This window comes from Pinus tabuliformis, chromosome Q (genome assembly GCF_031772625.1).
Source record: "Pinus tabuliformis cultivar Carrire ecotype Pingquan chromosome Q, CPIR1, whole genome shotgun sequence".
NCBI lineage: Eukaryota > Viridiplantae > Streptophyta > Pinopsida > Pinales > Pinaceae > Pinus > Pinus tabuliformis.
The window spans coordinates 938,147,676-938,170,302 of record NC_142296.1 but is presented as its reverse complement, the minus strand read 5'-3'; the positions used below and the strand labels follow the sequence as shown (position 1 = coordinate 938,170,302).

Sequence of the window (22,627 nt, the reverse complement as noted above, 5' to 3'; positions counted from 1 at the left end):
TCTAACAAACCAGAAGGCAAAGAATTGAAAAGGAAATTCCATGAAGAAACTTTTTGGAGAAAGGCAACAGAGATTGTGAAGCTTGCTGAGCCACTAGTTAAGGTGTTGCGGTTGGCGGATGGGGAAAGGTTGGCTATGGGCTTCATTTATGAGGCTATGGATCAAGCAAAGGAGCAAATAAAGACGGTATACAAGGATAGTGGCAAAGTATGGGCCCATTTGGGCAATCATTGATGAAAGATGGAACAATCAACTCCATCGCCCTATACATGCAGCTGGGTATTTTTTGAACCCACGGTATCATTATAAAGCTAAGGAGTCAGGAGCTTTGAGGGGGGAGGTCAGAGATGGACTGGTTGATTGCATTGAACGCATGATCCCATTGGAGTCTGATCAGCTGGAGATACACCGACAGGCCAATATCTTCAGCAATGTAGCAGGTACCTTTGGGAAGAACCTAGCAAAGATTGCAAGAGAAGCAGATGAGCCAGGTAAACAAAAATTTCAATTTTCAAATTCTTAATAGTTTTACTTTTTTTTTAATGTTTGATAAATCGTTTATAATTTGAAAGTTAGATAAAATTTGTAATTTTGTTGAGCTAACTCATTACACTCCTATGTTTTTTGCAGCACAATGGTGGGAGGCCTTTGGTGGCCATTGTCCTGAATTGCAAAGGTTTGCAATTCGTATTTTGAGTCAAACTTGTAGTGCATCTGGGTGTGAGCGCAATTGGTCTGTCTTTGAGAGGATTCACACAAAGAAGAGAAACCGTTTGGATCAAAAACGGTTAAATGATCTAGTTTATGTCTAATAAAACCTTCGACTCAGACGAAACCATTTGCTGAATAAAAGACCTGATTCTGATCCCATTGTGTTGGAAGACATTGATCCAACATCAGATTGGGTAGTGGAGAGTCGTCCAGCAGAGTTTGATCCTGATGAGGCTCTTGATGTAGATTTAGATATGGAGACATCAGTTGAACTTGAACATGTTGTTCAACTTCAGCCTGTTCAGTTGAATGCAGATCCTAATCCACCAGCCTCATTCTCACAGCCAGCAAGGACTCCAGTTGTAGGTGCTTCCTCTACTCAGCCACGACAGAAGCGCAGCTGCATATCTACTCTATCTCAGCTTGCATCTGCTGCAGTTGCACAGCCTGCTAGTGGTACCACTTCTACAGTTGCAGTTGGAGATGATGATGATGAGGAGGAGCCATGGGGCCCCCTGTCTGACTCTGATGATGATGATCCAGAGATTGATCGACATGATCTTGGCTCCTTTGACAGTAGCTACTAGCTAGTAGTACTGTAGTACTAGTACTGGAGTCTGGTCACCGTCACAGTTTACTTTTGTTGTAGAGGCCATTTCTAGCCTCCTTGGTTATGTGTTTTTTGTTTTGAGTCTTTGATCATGTATGACAGTTGACTATGTATTGCCATTGGGTACCATTTTGATATAATGGATTGGTTCATGAGCCTACTTTGATCATATGTTGTCTTCCATCTATATTATAATGTTGTGTGTTTGGAAACATGAATGAAAATCTTTAAAATTATGTTTAAAATCTTTAAAATTATGTTTTTTATAAAAAAAAAAATATTTAATGTATTTTTTACAACGATCGAGTCATTGAAATCGACCCGGCCGAGTCATTACCATTTCGGAGTCGGAGTCAGAGTCGATCCTCGGCCGAGTCGAAGTCGGAGTCGGAGTCTTAAAACTATGGCTAGGAGCGCCAGCACAAAGCTAGAGTTGGCAGCAGTGCAATTGGCATAGACCAGAGTCAATAGCAACGCAGAGGCTTCAGAGGGTCAACACACAGACTTGCAACAGTCAGAACTCTGGCAACAAATGCATCATGCTAAACACCAGTTCAGTGAGTTTGGATGCTTTTCCGTCGCTGATGCAGTAGCAGCAACAGTTGGAGAAGGGTGCAATGCAGATTCAGTGTTGGCAGTCCCAAAGCCAGCAGCAGCACGGATGCAAAATTTGAGAGGGAGTTGCAGTACAGAAGCAATGTTGGCAATGGCAATGTCAGCGGCAGTACAGATGCAGCATTTGCGCAGTAGTTGGTGGGCAGCGATGTCAAACATCAGCAGCACAGAAGGAGATGTTACAAAGAAGAGTGATGCTTCAGCAGGTTGCATTACTAGAGCACATTCCTCACTAAGAGGGAGTGTTGATTTGTGGTAGCATCGGATGTGCTCTAAGCCTCAAAATTTGCAAGGAGGCTAGGACACATGCATTCTCCAATACCCAGAAATCATTTTTGTAAATTCCACCTGTAGACAATTTTATTAAAATAATTAATTATTTTTAATAGGTGCCTAAGTCTAAACTTAGGATATTAAAATAATTAAAGGGTATTAATCTAACTGTGGGTAAAAATTTAGAAGAAGGCGGAGATCGAGTCCAAATGATATGAGCCATTGATTAGAATCTAATCTGGGTCATTGGTTCTCAACTAGAGGATTATAAAAAGGACATCAATGGGCACTTGGAGAACACATCGAGTGGAGATCAAAAGATTGAATTTCTGAAGCACAACAGTTGCCGGGAAGAGAATTCAAAGTGATCTTTTGCAGTGAGGGGCAGGGATAGTTTCGGTTGGAGATTTCTCCTGATCTGGGAATACTCGATAGAGGAGGCAGAGAGAGATCAAGAAGAGGCAGTGCAGAGGCTAAACTGGCCAGCCTAGGCTGACATAGAGGCAATGTAGAGCCTTGAGGAGGTCCATATTTTTGCTGGAGTGACACTATGACGTAGTGACTGCGCAAAAGCAGCAAGGGGCAAGCCATTATGTGGCTGGATTAGTCGGGATCACTTGTGATAGTGTGAGGTACTTCTCACTATTCTTCTGTCAGTGATATTCTTTGTACTAGATAGCCAACAAGGCATTCAGAGATTGTATTCAAAATTACTACTACTTAATGATACAAACCCTCAGTTGTTGCACCGGTTTTCCCACACTAGGTTTTTCCGTGGACATTTGTCCAAAAATAACTGTGTAGATGTGTGTGATGTTTATTTCTCTCCAGTGTTGTATTTAGTTTCCGCATTTTTTATTTATGTAGATTGCAGTGTATTTAATTTGATATTTGTTGTAGCACACAGCAAGTAAATTGATTAAGAATTAACGATTAGAAGAATTAACATCAGTTGCTACAGTAGGAATCGAGTAATCGATTTTGCACAGGAAAGTCATTAATGAGGGGGGACACATGAAAAACAGGGTCAAGTGAAGTAATCTCGACCATTGATCTACATTGAGATCTAATCTCAGCGATGGCGCTGAGATCTAATCACAACAAGGAGAAGTCACCCATCAACCCTGAATTTTCAGGCAAGGAAATTAGCAAATAGTCCAAGGTGAAGGCAGAGGTTAAGTGTGAATTTCCAGGCTAGATTCCAACATTGTTCAAGGAGATTTCAGGGCCGAATTTAAAGTCTAATAGCAAAAAGAAAACCTGAGTTTTAAGCTCCATTTTTGCTCTGAATTTAAGGGAATATCAAACCCAAAATTTATCGAGTGTCTGATAGGCACGCAATACGAGGTTGATTTAGTTGACTACATGCACGATTTCCTAGGTCCATTTATTGCAGTGAAGTGGCCTAAATTCTAACGAGGGTTTTCTGCATTGTCGCACAAAAATCAAAGTTAATCATTGCTAGAAAGTAGCATGTTATTCAAGGAGCAGAGATTGCAGAACAATGGCTCGAGCAATGAAAATTTGGAGACCCAAATTTCTATTGTAGCAACTAATTAAGTATCTTCTATTTGTTAAATTACTAAACAAATTATTTATTGCATCCTATAGCAAATACCGAAACTAATACACTGCATTCTTCACCAATTGAATTAAATGCGAAAACAAGAAACTGAGCAAGAAAGAAATACACAACACACGACACCATTATTTTTGGACAAATGTCCCCGTTAAAACCCAATGCGGGAAAATCAGTGCAGTAGTTGAGGGTTTGTGTTATTAAGCAGTATTTTTCTAAATACAATCTTTCGATGCCTTACTGGCTATCCAATACAAAGAATCTGATTGGCAGAAAATTAGTGAGAAATACCTCACACTATCACTAGGGATCCGACACTGATCCAGGCCCTAGATGGTTGGCCCCACGCTAGCTCTGTGCAGCTACTGTGTCAACCTATGCAGTTCTACGTCAACCTGTCTAGGGATCTAGGTCACCTCTTCCCGGATCTCCTGTTTTTTGGAGCTTCATTCCTCTGGATTTTTTGTCTCACACCCCGGCTTCTGACTCTGGAACTCAACTTCCCAGCTGAATTTCGGACTCCCTCTGAAGTTCTGCGCTGCCCAACGTAGCCTCTGCGCTGCCTCTTCTGGATCTCTCTCTACCTCCTCTGCGATGTATTCCCGGATCAGGAAACTCTCCAACCGGAACTATCCCTGCCCCTCACTGCAAGAAATCACTTCGATCTTCTCTCTAGCAACTATTGTGCTGCCCTCTCTGAGAAATTCGATCTCTTGATCTCTCACTGATGTGTTTTCCAAATGCCCATCGAAATCCTTCTTATAATCCTCCAATTGAGTAATCAAAGGCCCAGATTAGATTCTAATCAATGGCTCAAATCATTTGGACTTGATCTCTGTCTTCTTCTAGAAGTTTCACCCTTAGTTTGATTAATACCCTTTAATTATTTTAATTTCCTAAGTTTAGACTTAGGCACACATTAAAATAATTAATTATTTTAATAAAACTATCTCTGGGTGGAATTTCCCAAAACGATTTCTAGGTATTGTGGAATACATGTGTCCTAGCCTCCCTGCAAATTTTGAGGCTAAGAACACATCCGATGATACCAGAAATCAACACGAACTTCTAGGGAGTTGGGTACATTTTCCAAGGGAGAGATAAATACATTTAATGTATTTACTGCTATGTAAATTTCCTAAGAAAAGCATAGAGAAAATCCTCTTCTAGATTGGTTTTCCCCTAGTGGGTTTCTCCAAGGTCGAAGATCGACCGAAAATACAGTCTCTACATTTCTGTATGTGCTTCTTAATTTTTCTATCAACAAAGAAGTGAATGTGTTGAGGTAGCCTAGCAATGTTTTTGTTCTAATGCATATGAAGTTTATACATCAGCCATGAATATGTTAGGTTGTGGGCATTAAACTATATGCAAAACTGAAACTAGAGAGGACTACAGGAAACCAATAATTTCTATAAGGGTCCCTTGTCTTCTATGAAATAGGGTAACATTGGCTAAGAACAAGGTGATGGCCATATGATAGAGGTAGAGCTCATTTGGCTTTTGCCCAGGTGCTAATTTATAAGTCCCAACCATCTTTAGCATTTTGATTTTTCTTTGGTTTTTCTTGTGGACATCATATGCTCTTTCTGTTGAAGAAAGTGTAACTAGGCTCGATCTTCATAATGACACATAATTATGACTGATGTAAATGATGTAATAAAGAGAACAAAATTATTATTGTAAACTTGCTTCACGGGTTTCATGAGCAAGTGATTTTAGAATAATAGGATTTGTCATTTAGAGTCTAGAATTAATGTCATGTATGAAGAGCTCTTCTTGAGTCTATGTTTAATGTATACAAGTCTATAGAAATGTCTAGAAGCCCTCCAAAGACAAGCACAATCCCTCTTGAAGAAGTCAGCCTCCAAACAATAACAAAGGAAGTCTTGTCAGTTCACCAATGGAGACACACCCGTTCAGCATGACATGTCGGCTCAAGTGTAGAGGCAAACCACTATTTATATGCAGCTAGGGTCACCACAGAAGGCAAAGAAATCGGACAAGCATATCTATGTTTTTTGGATGGGTACCACAGAGATGAAGTCTCGAACTCCTCACAGTCGCGGTGATCACAGTCCCGGCCTATCAATATAGTGATCATAGAAGCAGCCTCGGATACCACAGAAAAGGGCTCGGACCTGTCTCCTTGCAATCTCCGCATATTTGTAATGAGGAGGATCTCGGTGATGCCACAGTAACACACTCTGTCTAGGCATACATTCTAGATGCAATCATAATCTCAACATAGACGTAATCATGGTCTCAACATAGATATAGTCATGATCTTGAATCTAGGTGCAGCTCTCATATATATACATACATATCTCAATATAGAAATCTCGTTATTATGATGAAGATCTCAGTGAAGGTGTAGCAATGGTGCAACAATAATGATCTCGATGGTGCAATAATGATGGCCTCAGTGTTGCAGTAGTGATGACTTCAGTAGCAGTGATGATGATCTCAGCAATGACGAAGAAGAGGATTGGTGTCTTGGTCTTGGAGTGGCTAAATAGGTCAAGGGTCATGGTCTTGGTATTCGTCAATTTGATCTCTATAAGAAGAATTTGAGCGGGCTTTCCTCCCAAAGAGTGAGAGGTTTTGGCCCTGGTAAAAAGCCAACATCCTGTGTTCTTGTCTCTTTTGTTTTGGTAACTATTTGATGAAAGAATAAAACACACTCTAATAGTAACAATATAATATTGTGCTAATAAGAAAAAGTAAAAAGTACCTCACAAGTAATTATCATCGTGAGAAGAATCACATTAACCTAATTGCCCTAAATTCTTCAACATGGTATCAGAGCTAAGGTGCTCAAGTCAAAGGAAGGGCATAAAAGAGACACTCAAGGATCAAAGCAAGTTGAAGGTTATCAAAGAAAAGGATCAAGTTCTACATCAAATAAATTGAAGAATCAGTCCACAACAACAGTCTATGACAACAAGGGCTTTTGTCCCTCTAATCAAGGAAACAGTCTACAACAGCAAGACAATTCAGTGCTACAGTGAGACTGGTTTGGATCCTTATCTAAAAGATTCTCGGATGATATCATGACAGTAATCTCGGTGCTATGCTATTGGGATCTCGGTGTCCCTATAATACTAAGTAATAGGTCTCGGTACTATAAGGTGATGACCATAGCAAGTGACATCAATGCTATATGGTTTTACACGATGCTGCAACTTCAATAGAATGCTACAAGGTTCCATAACCCACTTGTGTGATAGCAATACAGTGCCATCTCAAGCATATCAACAATTTGTTAATCATAAAGTATCTTGAAGGCAAGAAGGCAAGCCTCCTATCAATACTACAAGGATCTCATCCGGAGCAAGCATCAATGCATCTGCTTCAACCACTTTCAACATAATCAAGGTGAAGATTTCATCTTCACTTGCCAAGTAAGTATCTTTCATTCTATAATCAAGTTTGGTTAAATGACTTTGTGTTTGCAAGGAGATCTATAAATTGGTTGGGTCATCGAAATTCCTTGCATAAGAAAGGAGGATAGATATAGTCCCCGAAAGAGAAGTCATTGATATCTATGGAAAAGTCTCTGAAGGTCAAGCATTGTTTGAATGCATGGAAAAGGATCAAGGGACTCATAGGATTCTTATGAAATCAGTCAAAGGTCCTCTCATCCCTATGTAGCAAAGGAGACATCAAAGAGATATATGAAATGCTAGAAGATATATTCTCTGAAAATGCAGTAAAGAAGGTCATATCACTTAGACCTGATCTACACAAAATTGAAGGTATCAAAGAATGAAGGGATATCTTTATAAGATCTCAATTGGGAGATCTGGGAGAGATGATAAGAAGATAATCATCATTGTTCTTAAATGCACTAAAGTTACCTCATTCGACAACTTGTGGTCTCTATGCTAGATAGAAAAAGACAAGTTGAGGGAAAAAGTGTTGAAGGTTAAAGGACTCAAACATTTGCAGAAAGGAAAGGGAAGTTTGGTCCTCAAACAAGACAAAACAGTATAGCTAAGATTCAATGTTATGGAAAGAAAGCTCATATCACCGGAAAGATGGAGGAAGCTGAAGAAAAGGGCCAAGGAAAGAGGGAGTAACAAATCTCTACTATGATTGAGATGGTATCCCTCACAAAAGGGTCTTATCATAAGCTCCTAAATCTTTTGTTATAGATATGACCATGATAAATAATAAGATGCATCGTGGCATCATGGAAGCATTAGAAACAAGAGCTCGTAACATCACCATGGGAATCATGAAGGACAGAAGGAACAAAATCCATGGCAGTCAAACATGAAGGATATAGCTCTTGGGAACCTCATTGGACATTGAAGGAAAGGATGAAGTCATCCAGGACAAGGCTCATCATACATCAAGTCAAAAAGGAAACATCTGCCAGATGGGGATATGCAAGATCCTCAAGATTCTCTGATGGAATCCTCATCAAAGGGTTCACTAATCTAGAGAGGAAGCAAGTGTTTCATCAAGAACTCCAACTTGTGGAATTCATGGATGATGGTATGATGACATGAGAAATGAAGCAGATCAAGGGGTTGAAGATCTTTTCAATCAAGGAAGCTGCTGAAAGAAGCATAGATGACCTAAAGGTAAAATGAGGTATGCATTCTTGTATTTAATATTATAAAGTCATGTCATATGGTTGCAGGTAACATGGATCACTACTTCTATCTTGAGAAGTATGATCAAGGAAAATAGGATCTCCTCCTCTGAAAGGATGCAGGAAGGCATAAGTCGCACTAGATGAAATCAACATAATATGTCCTCATATGAAGTATGAGGTGGTTGACTACAATTAAGGAACTCTGATTCGAAGCTCCTAGGAATGGAATGTGTAAGAAAGGAAGACATCGTGAGATATGCAACCATGATGAAGGCGATCAACATCCAAAAGACCAAAAATATTTGACTAGGAAATCTCCCGGAAAGATATGAAGACTCTAATGAAATCCTGTAAAAGATGGAGACCCTTGACAATGAATATCCTTGGGAGATGTGTCAATGTGAATGCAGGATGCAGATGTTGATTTTTGGTAGCATCGGATGTGCTCTAGCCTTGAAATTTGGTGGAGAGGCTAAGGCACATGAGATCTACAAGACCCAGAAATCGTTTGGAGAAATTCCACCTGGATGAGGAGTTATTAAAATAATTAACATTTTTAATAGGTTCCTAAGTCTAAACTTAGGAAAATTAAAATATTAATGGGTATTAATAATGATAAGGGTGAGAAGCTTCTAAGAGACAAGGATCAAGTCTGTTTTAATCTTAGTTGTTGACTAGAGACTTAATCTCAGTCGTTGATTCATCAACAGGAAAAGTATAAGAGAAGACTTGAGGATCATTTGGAGACACACCGGTAGATACTCAGTATCTCAAGGAAATCGATTCTCAAAGAGAAGGAGATCGATTTCAGAGGGAGAGTTGCAAGTTGGAGGAAGAGGAAGGCATCAACAGCAGTGAGTGACTGAGGATGAGGTGACGCATGGACATTGAGAGATAACGCAGGGGGAGACACAGTACAGGGGAGATGCAGGCTGGCGCAGAAGGACACAGAGCCACACTGAGTGACATAGAAGTGACGCAAAAGTGGGAGAATGGTCTCCAAGGTGTCAGAAAGTTTCCAGGGGAAAGTCTCAAGTGTTTTCTCTCAATTTGTCTGTAAAATCATTCCTTGTAAAAGCGATTATTGCTGAAGATTAATAAAACCCTCATCTGCTGCACCAGTTTTCCCACATTAGGTTTTTCTGGGGACAATTGCGCAAAAACCACTGTGTTGATGTGATTGCTTCTTGTGTATGTATTTGCTCTATGTAATTATGTGATAACTGCAGTAGAATTTATTTTAATGTTTGCTGAAGGGATTTCGTAAATAACTTATTATGAAGAATAAGTAGGTGAAATAAATCAGTAGCTGTAGTAGAATTTCAAGTTAGAAATTTTCACCGCAGATACCTACAGGAAGATGTCATGATGAAGAGCCATCTCAAAAGGTACTATTTGACTTAATGTTATATTTTGATTTTTCTTGAGTAATGTCTAGATGCAATCATGCAGGGCTACTGAAACAAGAGTTGTAAGTGCAAGTACAACTAGCATTCATGTGGTGGATGGAAATTCCTGAAAGAGGCATGATGAGAAAGAAGTAGTCTTATGACGAAGGTTCGAGATATGTATCAAGAAGGCCACTTTCCATGAAGAAAGGAATGACATGACAAACTAGGAAGGGAAGTGATCGATGGTTGATGCTCTACAAGGAAGAAGCTCAACTGAATTTTATGACATCAAGGAAAGAAATTGATCAAGGAGCTGAAGGGTCCTCAAAGAAGAAGTTGTTGATGAAAAAGCAAATTCCCTAGTTGAGAGGGATCTCTAACAAGTCCTTGGTCAAAGGGAGCTTGGGTACATTCCTTTATAGGAATGGGCATACCTTCCCTAATTAAAAGGGAGAGATAGACACAACACTCTTGTCTTCACTTGAGAAGATACAATGGAGGAATGGGTAATCATTTGGCATCTGATGCTCTTTGAGAATGTGTAGGGCATCCAAGATAAGAGTATGCAAGAGGACTGGTATTCTTTGAGGGCTAGAAACCCAAGACAAGAATAGTCCTAGAAGGTCATACTCAATGAACACCCGGGTGGGTATATACCTTGAGAGAATGATGAAGGTGTCTATAGTCATTGGTCTCACCAACATTGTGCTCTGATCTGATGAGAGATAGAGATGTCAGTCAAGGCCTTGTTGTGGAAACAATGTTGGTTACTATGATGCTATACAGATGTGATTACCAATCCGATTCTTCTTATGAGAAATTCTTCAGATTGAGAATGACCAAGTACCATTATGAATACCTCCCTAGTTAAGAGGGAGTGTTGAAGAAAGTGTAACTAGGTTCGGTCTTCATAATGACATATAATTATGACTGATGTAAATGATGTAATAAAGAGAACAAAATTATTATTGTAAACTTGCTTCATGGGTTTCATGAGCAAGTGATTTTAGAATAATAAGATTTGTCATTTAGAGTCTAGAATTAATGTCATCTATGAAGAGCTCTTCTTGAGCTTATGTTTAATGTATACAAGTCTATAGAAATGTCTAGAAGCCCTACAAAGACAAGCACAGTGCCTCTTGAAGAAGTCTGCCTCCAAACAATAACAAAGAAAGTCTTGTCAGCTCACCTATGGAGACACCCATTCAGCATGACATGTCGGCTCAAGTGTAGAGGCAAACCACTATTTATATGCGACTAGGGTCACCACAGAAGGCAAAGAATTCGAACAAGCATCTATGTGTTTTTCGGATGGGTACCATAGAGATGAAGTCTCGGCCTCCTCATAGTCTCAATGATCACAGTCTCGGCCTCCTCATAGTCTCAATGATCACAATCTCGGCCTCCTCATAGTCTCAATGATCACAATCTCGGCCTCCTCACAGTCTCAATGATCACAGTCTCGTCCTACCAATATAGTGATCACAGAAGCAGCGTCGGATACCACAGAAAAGGGTTCGGACTTGTCTCCTTGCAGTCTCGACATATTTGTGATGAGGAGGATCTCGGTGATCCCATAGTAACACACTCTGTCTTGGCATACATTCTAGATGCAGTCATAATCTCGACATAGATGTAATCATGGTCTCAGCATAAATACAGTCATGATCTTGAATCTAGGTGCAACTCTTATATACATACATATCTCAGTATAGAAATCTCGTCGTTATGGTGAAGATCTCGACGAAGGTGCAGCAATGGTGCAACAGTAATGATCTCGGTGGTGCAGTAGTGATGGCCTCGTGTTGCAGTAATGATGACTTTAGTAGCAGTGATGATGATCTCAGCAATGACGAAGAAGAGGATTGGTGTCTTGGTCTTGGAGTGGCTAAATAGGTTACGGGTCATGGTCTTGGTATTCGTCAATTTGATCTCTATAAGAAGAATTTGCGCGGGTTTTCCTCTCAAAGAGTGAGAGGTTTTGTCCCTGAAAGAAAGCCAACACCTTAGTGTTCTTGTCTCTTTTGTTTTGGTAACTATTGGATTAAGGAAGAAAACACGCTCTAATAATAACAATAGAAAAAGTTAAAAGTACCTCAAAAATAGTTATCATCGTGAGAAGAATCATATTAACCCGATTGCCCTAGATTCTTCAACACTTTCTATTGAAAAAAAGGGTGACAAGGAGGTGTTTCCTAGTGCTTTTTGCCTTTGGCCTAGGAAAACACACAAGACACCTTTTTAGTGTGTGACTTTATGAGTTATTAAAGTCATGTAACTTTTAGTCACTTTATAAGGTACAAAAAGTACATAGTACATTATATTATTAAATTTATTTTATGTTTTTTAAAGTGACTTTATGTGGAAAAAGGTACAAGGTACAACAACTTAATAAAGTGACTAGGGAGGCTCGTTAATGAAGGGGGAGACATAAAAAGGGGGTCAATGGGAGATTAGAACTCCACCCTTGATCAAGGAGAGCTGAGATGTAAGCTCAACCCTTGATCTTAGGGATAGGGTTCTCTCAACATAATGAGACTAAAAAGGGAAAAAGGCAAAGGAGAGCTCTCATTCTTCGTGTGCATTTGTTGGAGAAGAGGAGAAGATCAAGAGGTGTGGACGATGAGATAGCTTTCCTAAGGAGAGAAACTACAGCAAGAAGTCACCAAACAAGTCGAGTTTCCTAGCAGAAAAAACTGGCACGCATTTCCAGGTTGAGGTAGCCACACAAAGCTTGAGTTTCCAGCATTGAAATGAATGAAAATCCTGCACAAAAATTAAGGAGAGACAGGCCTGCTTTTGAGGATAAAAATCAGGGTCTGAGGCTTGAAATTCGCACCTGAGACAAAGATGTCAGTGGCACACAAACCAAGGCAGTCAGAATATTAATTGCAAAGTTGCTTGTGCATGATTTTCAGAGAAAAAATTGCAAGATTGTTGCACACATTTCAAGGAGATGAGAGGACATTTGTGGCACGAAAAACAAGGAAAGTTTCCTAGTTTGTGATCCCGTGTTTCAAGGAAGAAAAAGGAGTAGACAGTGGCACAATTTCCCAAATCTGAAGTGTTGAGCAATGGCACGTTTTTCCAGACATTCAAGTCTGTCAATGGCACAAGTTTCAACGGAAGAGATAAATACTTTGATGTGTAATTAATGCTATGTAAATTGTCTGAGAAAAGCAAATAAAATCCTCCTTAAAACTGGTTTTCCTCTTGTCAGTTTTTCCAAAGTCTGAGATTGACCAAAAATATCAATGTACAAATTTATGTGTGTGCATGCTTGTGTATATTATCAACTGAAAACTGAAAATTGAAAGTGAATGTAGTGGTAGCCTGGCAGTGTTTCAATTTCTATTTCTATTTCAAGTTTAAATATGCAATCAACTATGGTGTTGGCCATTAAACTGATATGCAAAACAAACTAAAACCGGCGGGGATACAATAGACCTGAAATTTTCTCCACTTTCTTTTTCTTTTAGCTGCATCAACCTCCCCGGGTGCATTTCTAGGCCCTACACAAGGTATGAGGATGTGTGAATGCCAAATGCCAATGAACCAATGGTCAGTGGACCCAAAGAAGGGAGGTGGAATAAGGGCTTGTAATGTAAGATGGAAAGTGATAAGTATGGAATGGGTATGGATGGGGCTACGCTATCTCAATCATGGTTTCCCAAGTGGTGCCCCTTCCTAAATCCATGGGCCATTAGGGGAGATCCCACTGGACTAGGATTGAAAATTAACACCCGATTTAAGATGAGGGAACAAGACCATGGCCAAAACCCTTCTTTCTTCCAACTTCGATCCGAATTGGCTCATTATATTGTTTGTCATCCATCTCGATGCATTTGGAGTGGGAAAAGTGGAGGAATCAGCTCATGGGACCGTTTTTACCAATGAGACCCAATTTGGCAAAACAAGGTCTCAAAACTTCCGGGAGAGTTTTGACGCATCAAACCACATTTTTTGGGGGTAAAACTTTGTTGCTTTAGCACCGCACCTTTTCATGCTATTCTACACACAGAGACCTTTCCAACGGTGCAAGAAGCACGTCAATCGTAGTCCATATGCAAAAGTTATGTCACTCGAAAGTTGACCTTCATGTTTTCACACCTATAGTTTGGGAGGATGCCGCGTCAACCCCCATTATTTATGGAAAATGGGCTAGCCACGTGTTTGTAATGTAAAAGACTCTAGAAGAGTCTATTTTGTAACTCTAGTTAAGAGTTGATGTAATCAAAATTAACCGCTAGTAGGCTATCGGGTTATGTTATAACTAGACCACTAGGAGGGAGAGGCATTCCATTCTTTCGAGAGTATTGTGTTCCATAGTTAAGCAAAGATATCGAGAAGAGATAGCAAGTAGAGCACACACAGAGGATTTGCACTATAGCAGCCCACGGGCCACAGGAATTACTTCTTTGTACCTACAGCCATATCTCCAGACAAAGAAAGAGAGCGACGCGGCCTCACCTTCCAGTTGGGTTTTCTCCCGAAAGGGTTTCCAAAAGAGCATATCTTGTGCCTTGTGTGTGTGTACTTCTTTTGTCGTTCTCTACTTTTTTGCATAATTTCCATTCTCATGCATGCACTAATCACAGTTAAATCCACAGATCTTAAAGTTTAATATAATATTATTAGATCTGTTGTGATGAATTGTCCAATGGAATATCCACGCCAGATTACAGATCATTTGGTATTAGAGCAAGTTTCTTTGTGTATTTGCCGATATTTGCAAGGGATCTAGGTCGACGGGGTCGAAAATCGTAAAACCCTAATCATGGTCGACAAATTTGTAAATGAAAGTCGTGATCCTGCAGAGGTGAGGTTTTCGCTGCTCGAACAACAAGTCGCGAATATTAACCGCAATGTAAACCTCCTCATGGCGGCCCTAAGCAATAAGTTGGGGATATTTGGAGAAGATGGTGGTTTGAATGCAAAGTAAAAATCAGAATGGGGATCAGAAGATCTGGAAGAAACGAACAACCAGTCGAAGAAAGAACCCGAAAAAGATCAACCCAGTTCGAGTGCCGTGAACCAATCACATTCCCTGTTTAAAATGGAAACAAAAGTCGATATCAAGTCGTACCACAGCGAGATCAACACGAACCACTAGTTGCAGCAACCGGAAGTTTATTTCAATGTCCATCAAATTGAGGAAGGGCAAAAGATCTCATTCACGCAGCGGAGATTAGAGGGCCATGCACTGACTTGGTGGGAGAGCCACACTGAAATGTTGAGGTTGGAGGGAGAACCTCCAGTGACTTAGTGGGAGGATTTCAAAACCCTCATTAAGTCACAGTTTTATCCCATTGGGTACGTGGAGGACCAGTGGATCCGATGGCATTACTTTAGGCAAAAGTCTAGCCAAAGCATGCAAGAGTACATAGAATTCAGAAAGATGGCTATAATGTTGGGTATCTCTCCAAAGAACCCAAATGTACTCCTCAAGTATTTGTGGGGTCTACACCGCCATCTGCGTGAGCAAGTGATGTTGTTCAAGCCCAAATCAGTGGACGAGGCTTGTGTACAGGCACAATACCTGGAGAACATAGGCCTAAAAAGAGCGAATCAAGTGGATCGAAGCAAAAGGAGCAACAAGAAGCTTATAAGGAGTGGAAGAAGAAGCAAAAAGGGGGAAAAGATAAAAAGACAGCAACCACAGCACACCAATGCAAAGATACTAACCACCACTGCAACATTGATGGCCATACAAAGGAGAAGTGTTGGGAGTTACATCCAAAGCTAATCCCGAAGAACAAGAAGAAGATAATAAGAAGAAGAATCTCATCGCCACTGATTCGAGCAACCAAGTTGAAAGCAGCTCAGCCGTGGATAAGGAGTTGAATCTGAGTAGCCTTCAACAACAGGAAGAGAAAGAAATGACCAAACTCTTCCATATAAAGATACAGGTCAAGAAGACAAAGATTGATGCTCTGTTTGACTCAGGATCGCAAGTGAATCTCATTGCAGCAGAGCTGGTCAAGAAGTTGGGGCTGGAAGTTCGTGATCATCCAAACCCATATCCACTGGGATGGGTAAATAAGGATGCAAAGTTGAAGGTAACAAAACAGTGTAAAATTAGATTTTCTATCAGTGTTGATTTTATTAATGAAGTAGATCTAGATGTGGTTCCCCTTGATGTATGTGGAGTCATGTTTGGGAGTCCATACATGTACATGTGTGATGCAATATTCATGAGGAGAGCTAACCAGTACTGACTCATCAAGGATGGAAAATCGTTTATCATCAACACGCACAAAGGCAAGTCGAAAATTTCACTGGTAAGTGCCAACCAAGCCAAGAAATTGATCAGTTCCAGAAAGAAGTATGTTTTATTGTTTTTAAGAGAAAGTCAATCTGAAGAGGAGTCAATAAGAGGCAAGGCATCCCTAGAGGGGTGTACTAAGAAACAAAAACAACAATTGGAGGAGTTGTTACATGCATACAAGGATGTGTTCCGAGAGCCTAAAGGGTTACCACCTAAGAGGGAAGTGGAGCATGAGATCCAGCTATTGCTAGACTCCCCATTTCCAAATATTGGGTTGTACAAGCAGTCTGTTATAGAAGCAAGTGAGGTGAAGAAACAGTTGCAACAGCTGCTCGAACAGAGTGTCATTCAGCCGAGTACATCACCATGTGGGTCACCCATCATAATTGTGCCAAAGAAGGACAAGACTTGGTGGATGTGTATAGATTACAGGGCGTTGAATAAAATCATGCTCAAGAACAGATACCCTCTGCCCACGATAGACGATCTGCTAGATCAGTTGCAGCAGGCAAAGTACTTCACCAAGCTAGACTTGAAGTCTAGATATCACCAAGTTCGACTCAAAGAAGAAGATACATGGAAGATCGCCTTCAAAACCAGGTAAGGTTTGTATGAGTGGTTAGTTATGCCATCTGGCCTATGCAATGCACCAGCTACATTTATGAGATTCATGAATGATATATTGTGCCCTTTTATAGATTCATTTGTTATTGTCTATTTGGATGATATACTGGTATATAGTGCTACCTGGGAGGAGCATATGTCACATTTGATGCAGGCGTTGGAAACACTGAAGAAGCACCCATTGCTAGCAAATCTCAAGAAGTGTGAGTTTGTGCAACAAGCTTTCGTGTATCTGGGGTATGTGATTGGTGGAGTAGAACTGAAGATATATCCTTCTAAGATGGAGGCCATCATGAAATGGTCGATTTCTACTAATGTTTATGAGGTCAGTAGTTTCATTGGAGCAGCACAGTACCTGAGGAAATTCATAGCCTCATTTTCAGCAATAGCAGCACTGCTCCACGCCATAATAGCAAGTGGCAAGAGTTTCCAGTGGGGAAAAGGTCAGCAGAAGGCTTTCGAGGAGCTAAAGAAGAAGAGATGAGTCAAGCACCAGTTCTGGAATTACCAAACTTGCAGGGGCCTTTTGAAATGGAGACAGATGTGAGTGGGTATGCTATGGGAGTTGTCTTGATGCACCGAGGAAGGTCTGTATGCTACCATTCTGAAATATTTCATGGCACAGTGCTTAACTACCCTACCTACGATAAGGAGCTCTATGCCATGGTGCAAGTTGTGAAGAAGTGGAAGCACTATCTGATGGGAAAGGAGACAGTAATCCACACAGATCACCAGTCGTTACAGTACTTACAGGCCTAGAGTAAGCTACAACAGACCAGGCATTACAAGTGGATGGGGTTTTTACAGCAGTTTCATTTGGTGATCAAGTATAAGAAGGGCAGCACAAACAAGTTGCCTAATATGCTTTCAAGGCCACCCACATCAAAGATTACATCTTTGGGGACTCTTATGCACATGGAGCCATTCACCCATGATGCATACAGAGAGGCATATTCAGAAGATGAGGACTTCAAGGAGGTGTATCAACAGTTGCAGAGTCAGAGTCATGTGCACGATGACGACAGCATCGTTGACTACCATCTCCAAGATGGGTTACACTACAGGATAGATAAGCTATGTGTTCCTAAAGGTGAGCGTTTACAGCTGATTAGAGAAGCTCACACCTCCAATGTTGCAGGGCACTTTAGTGTAGGGAAAAAAGTGGCTAACTTGCAGAGGCATGTGTATTGGCCCAAGATGCAAGAGCAAGTAGCTAGGTTCATAAGAGGATGCATGCTTTGTTATACTAGCAAGCATAACAACAGGAAACATGGTCTATATCATCCCTTACCTGTAGCTACTCATCCTTGGAAAAGCATTTCCATGGACTTTGTGGGAGATTTACCGACAACCAGGAAGGGACATGACTACCTGGTCGTGGTAGTTGACAGGTTCATCAAGATGTGTGTCCTGATGCACTGTAAAAAGACCATCAACGGACAAGATGCAGCAAACTTGTTCTTTGGACAGGTTTGGATGCACTTTGGGATACCAAGGAGCATCATTTCAGATAGGGAAACAAACTTCTCAGTGCATTTTGGACTACATTGTGGGAGAAGATGGACACAAAGTTGAAGAGATCTACAGCATTCCATCCACAGACATATGGACAGACAAATGTAGTCAACAGGACTTTGGTGCAAATTCTGAGGGCATACAACCAGAAGCATCCGAAGACCTGGGATGAAAATCTGGTATATATACAGCATTCTTATAATAGAGCAGTGCACACTTCTATAGGAAAGTCCCCATTTGAGACTTGTTTTGGATATTTGCCACCTTCACCTTTAGATATTGCATATGGGAAACAAGGACGAGTGAGGAAGATCTTACAGGAGATGGTTTGAGGGTTGAAAAATTTATAGAGAAGATCAGGGATATCCATCTACAGGTACAAGAAACACTGCAAAAGTCACAAGGGAAGTATAAGGCCAGGCATGATCAACAAAGAACAGAGAAATCATTCAAGGTGGGAGACAGAGTATGGCTACAGTTGAACAACGAGAGGCTGCAGGGGCCTAGTAAGAAAATCAAGGCTCTAAGATATGGTCCCTTTGAGATACTGGAAAATGTGGGTGATAATGCCTATCGACTCAATTTACCACCATATATGCACATTTACTCAGTTGTGAATCTAGAGAATTTGAAACTCTATGAGTCTTCCATGCTAGATCAGGAAGAAATACAAGTCTTACCTTCTGTGGAGGATTTGGCACCAGACGCTCAGGTAGAGTTGACAGAAGATAAAGTTTTGCAGAAGAGGTCCAGAACTACAAGTCAGGGCAGCATGACCGTTGGCAGATTGGGTTGAAGGGATAACTTTTAGGCAAAGCTAAATAGTACATTTAGTAAAAGCTTTTGGGGGCCAAAAGCCTCCCAAAATGGGGAGTTGTGATCCGAATTGGATCATTATATTGTTTGTCATCCATCTCGATGCATTTGGAGCGGAAAAAGTGGAGGAATCAACTCATGGGACCGTTTCTACCGGTGAGACCTAGCGGCAAAACGGAGTCTGAAACCTTCCGAGAGCGTTTTGAGGCATCAAACGACGTTTTTTGGGGGGTAAAACTTTGTTGCTTTCGCCCAATACCTTTTTTGTTATTCTACACACAGAGACCTTTCCAACGGCGCAAGAAGCGCATCAATCGAAGTCTGTATGCAAAAGTTATGCCACTCAGAAGTTGACCTTCTTGTTTTCACACCTATAGTTCAGGAGGATATCGCGTCAACCCCCATTATTTATGGAAAATGAGCTAGCCACGTGCTTGTGATGTAAAAAACTCTAGAAGAGTCTATTTTGTAACTCTAGTTAAGAGTTGATGTAGTCAAAATTAACCACTAGTAGGCTATCGAGTTGTGTTATAACCGGGCCACTAGGAGGAAGAGGCATTCCATTCTTTCGAGAGCATTTTGTTCCATAGCTGAGCAAAGATAGCGAGGAGAGGTAGGAGGTAGAGCACACAGTGAGGATTTGTTCACTATAGCAGCCCACGAGCCACTGGCATTACTTCTCTGTACCTATAGCCATACTTCCAGACAGAGAAAGAGAGCGAAGTGGCCTCACCTTCCAGCAAGGTTTTCTCCCGAAAAGGTTTCCGAGAGATCATATCTTGTGTCTTGTGTGTGTGTGTGCTTATTTTGTCGTTTTCTACTTTTCTGCATAATTTCTATTCTCATGCAGGCACTAATTACAGTTAAATCCACAGATCTTAAAGTTTAATAAACTATAATAGTGTAGAATTTTCTAAGTTCTAATATAATATTATTAGATTTGTTGTGAGGAACTATCCAGTGGAATATCCACAACAGTTTACGGATCAAACTTACTCCATATTTCATGTCATAACACCCAAATACAAACAAGCATAAACACTCGATTGCAAAATGAGTAAAGTACCTTTTGATCAAAAGCCCGCCTTCCAACATGTGCTCTTGATAAATGGTCAAGGAAACATAGGACTAATGCGGCGGAGATGTGAATGGTACATCACATCGGCTACAAAGTGGCTCTCAGGGGCTGATGGCTGCTAACTAGAAGAGATGAATAAGAAAAAGCTTCTTCTAGGGGTCAGCCACTTTCAGTGGTTAACAAACCCTAGTTGAATAAAGAGGTATCTATTCCCGATGGTCACATCCTTTTGCTCGACCCACCTCTCAAAATACTACTTATATAGTATATATACTTCACATTTTTATGAACTTGTATCATATTCAATACAGTATTATTCCTTTAGTGATTTCTAGTTTTCTAAGTTGCAGGAAATGTGGGTCTAGGGTCTGTTTTTGTATGGAAACGAAACGGAAACGGGGAAACCCATACCGTACGGCTCGGAAACTCGTTTCCAGCCATATTGGCCCGTTTCTCGAGGAGGAAACGTGGCCAATACAGCCGGAAATGAGTTTCTGGGCCGTACAGCAGAGTTTCCTCATGCAAATTAACTTTTTCTTACGTTTTTTTACTATTTTGTTTTCTATTTTTTTATTGGGTGACTAAAGCGGCTTCTAAATTTAATCATAATGTTTAAATGTAATAAATTATAATGTATCATGTATGCTTTATGATTGGACATAACATTTCTTAAATGTCTTAAATTCTAATATATATATATATATATATATATATATATTCGCGTTTCCCCGTTTCCAAAATTTGGGGAGGTTGCATTTCGTACCCGTGCCCGTTTCGGAAACTCATACCTGTTTCCCCGTTTCGTGCAACTTAGCTTGTTTTATTTACATTGGTTGATTTTAGTTATCAAACAGTATTGTTTGTAACAGATTTCACCTCAAGAACTCTAGCAGTCATCCACAATTTGGCTTCAATGCGTTTATAGAAGCTTTTTCACATTTTCTAAAATTTACATGCATCAACAGTGAACATGAAGCAATCTTAGGGAACTCGGCATATAACCAGTTGGATGGAGAGTTATGACATTATTTACTGAAGGACGGAATTTTGTGCAAGTTAAAGATCATTTGTGTTCCCCAGGGAAACTGCATAATACAATTATTGTGCAAGAAAAATGACTCTATCCTTAAAGGTTCATCTACATTGTTTTTGATGTACCTGATGACAATTGGCCTGCAACTTAAAAGGTCAAAATCCACAACAACGAAATACTTGCACATATCATGGAAACATCTAAGTTCCTTTTCACTCTAACTTTAAATAAAACTAGACCAAACAGTTCTGTGAAAATAAAACTGTCCTCTCCACCAGCTTATCTCTACAGTGAAGAAGCAACCCACTGTTGGTGCAAGAAAGTCTAATATGTAAATTCAAAGCATGTTTTTTTAATACCCAAGGAAAACCAAGTATCTATGTGATATTTTCTTAGGATAAACATATGTTGGCTTTTATCATATGTGTCTCTATGTCTATTAAAATGCTTATATGTTAATAGCCTTATTCTCACAAACAACAAGTGTTCACTATGACTCACTATAGTCATCTTGAACATGTAAAACTTCGCTCAAAAGCATTCCTCGCACTGGATATTTTATCTCTGCATTTTCCTGATATCCCTGTTATTTTTAAAATACCAAGAGAGATTACATGACATAAATATCATTAACATGGGAGTTGCAGATATTAAAAGAAACTTACCCACTTACTTGTCAGTGAACTTGCAGAGATGTAAAAGAAAGTAGCTTTAGCTTCCCCTGCAATAGCTTTCCCAATCATGGTTTTCCCAGTGCCCTAACAGCATATTAGAACGTGCTTTGTTAAAAAACACAAGGAAATACACAGTCCAAAACGTGATTCCATTTTCTTTTTGAAAGAACTTACAGGAGGTCCAAATAGAAGAAGCCCTTTGCCAGGAGAGCGACAGCCTTTAAAGATATCCGGGCGCAAAAGAGGCCATATAACCATTTCTGTCACACACTTTTTGGCATGCTCTAGACCGGCTTCAGTAGAATTATGAAAAAAATCAATAGTAAATTTGAATTTGCATAGAAATTGGAAAATATTAAACAGTGACAACAAAAATAATCAGTTTATAGAACTATGTAGGGTTATACAGCTAACCAATATCTTCCCACCGAACATTGGGATCCTGGTCCATTATCTCATTGCTAACATGCTCTATAAGACGGGGTTCAAGGTTCCGTAATTTGTCAGGAAGCTCACCATCAGGACCCACAAGCATCTCTAAACTGAAAAGGCAAAAAAACATTGAAATTGTGGATCGTCAAATGCTGTGCTTTTTGGAAAAAACATCTAGATGGTAATTTTGATAATTTAACACAATTAAAACATCTAATGCGAAAAGAAAAACACCGTATATAAAAGCATGGGTATATAAAGTTTCAACAATTAAAAGAAATACGGAATGGCAAACAGCTTGATTAGCTTCCAAATGATATGGTAACTGTGAATATGAAATTATTGGCAGCATTGTAAGGAATTTGAATGGAAAACCTACTCCATGAAGGTGTTGACTGAAAA

General features: G+C 40.0%; 1 protein-coding gene across 1 annotated transcript in view; it reads right to left on the bottom strand.

Moving 5' to 3' along the window:
- LOC149222539 (P-loop containing nucleoside triphosphate hydrolases superfamily protein) overlaps positions 1-22,627 on the bottom strand; it is a 292,868-nt gene that overhangs the window by 116,946 nt on the left and 153,295 nt on the right. The window contains 3 exon segments of the mRNA XM_089385506.1: positions 21,785-21,877; positions 21,968-22,086; positions 22,208-22,335. Coding sequence (XP_089241632.1) covers positions 21,785-21,877; positions 21,968-22,086; positions 22,208-22,335 — 340 coding nt within the window.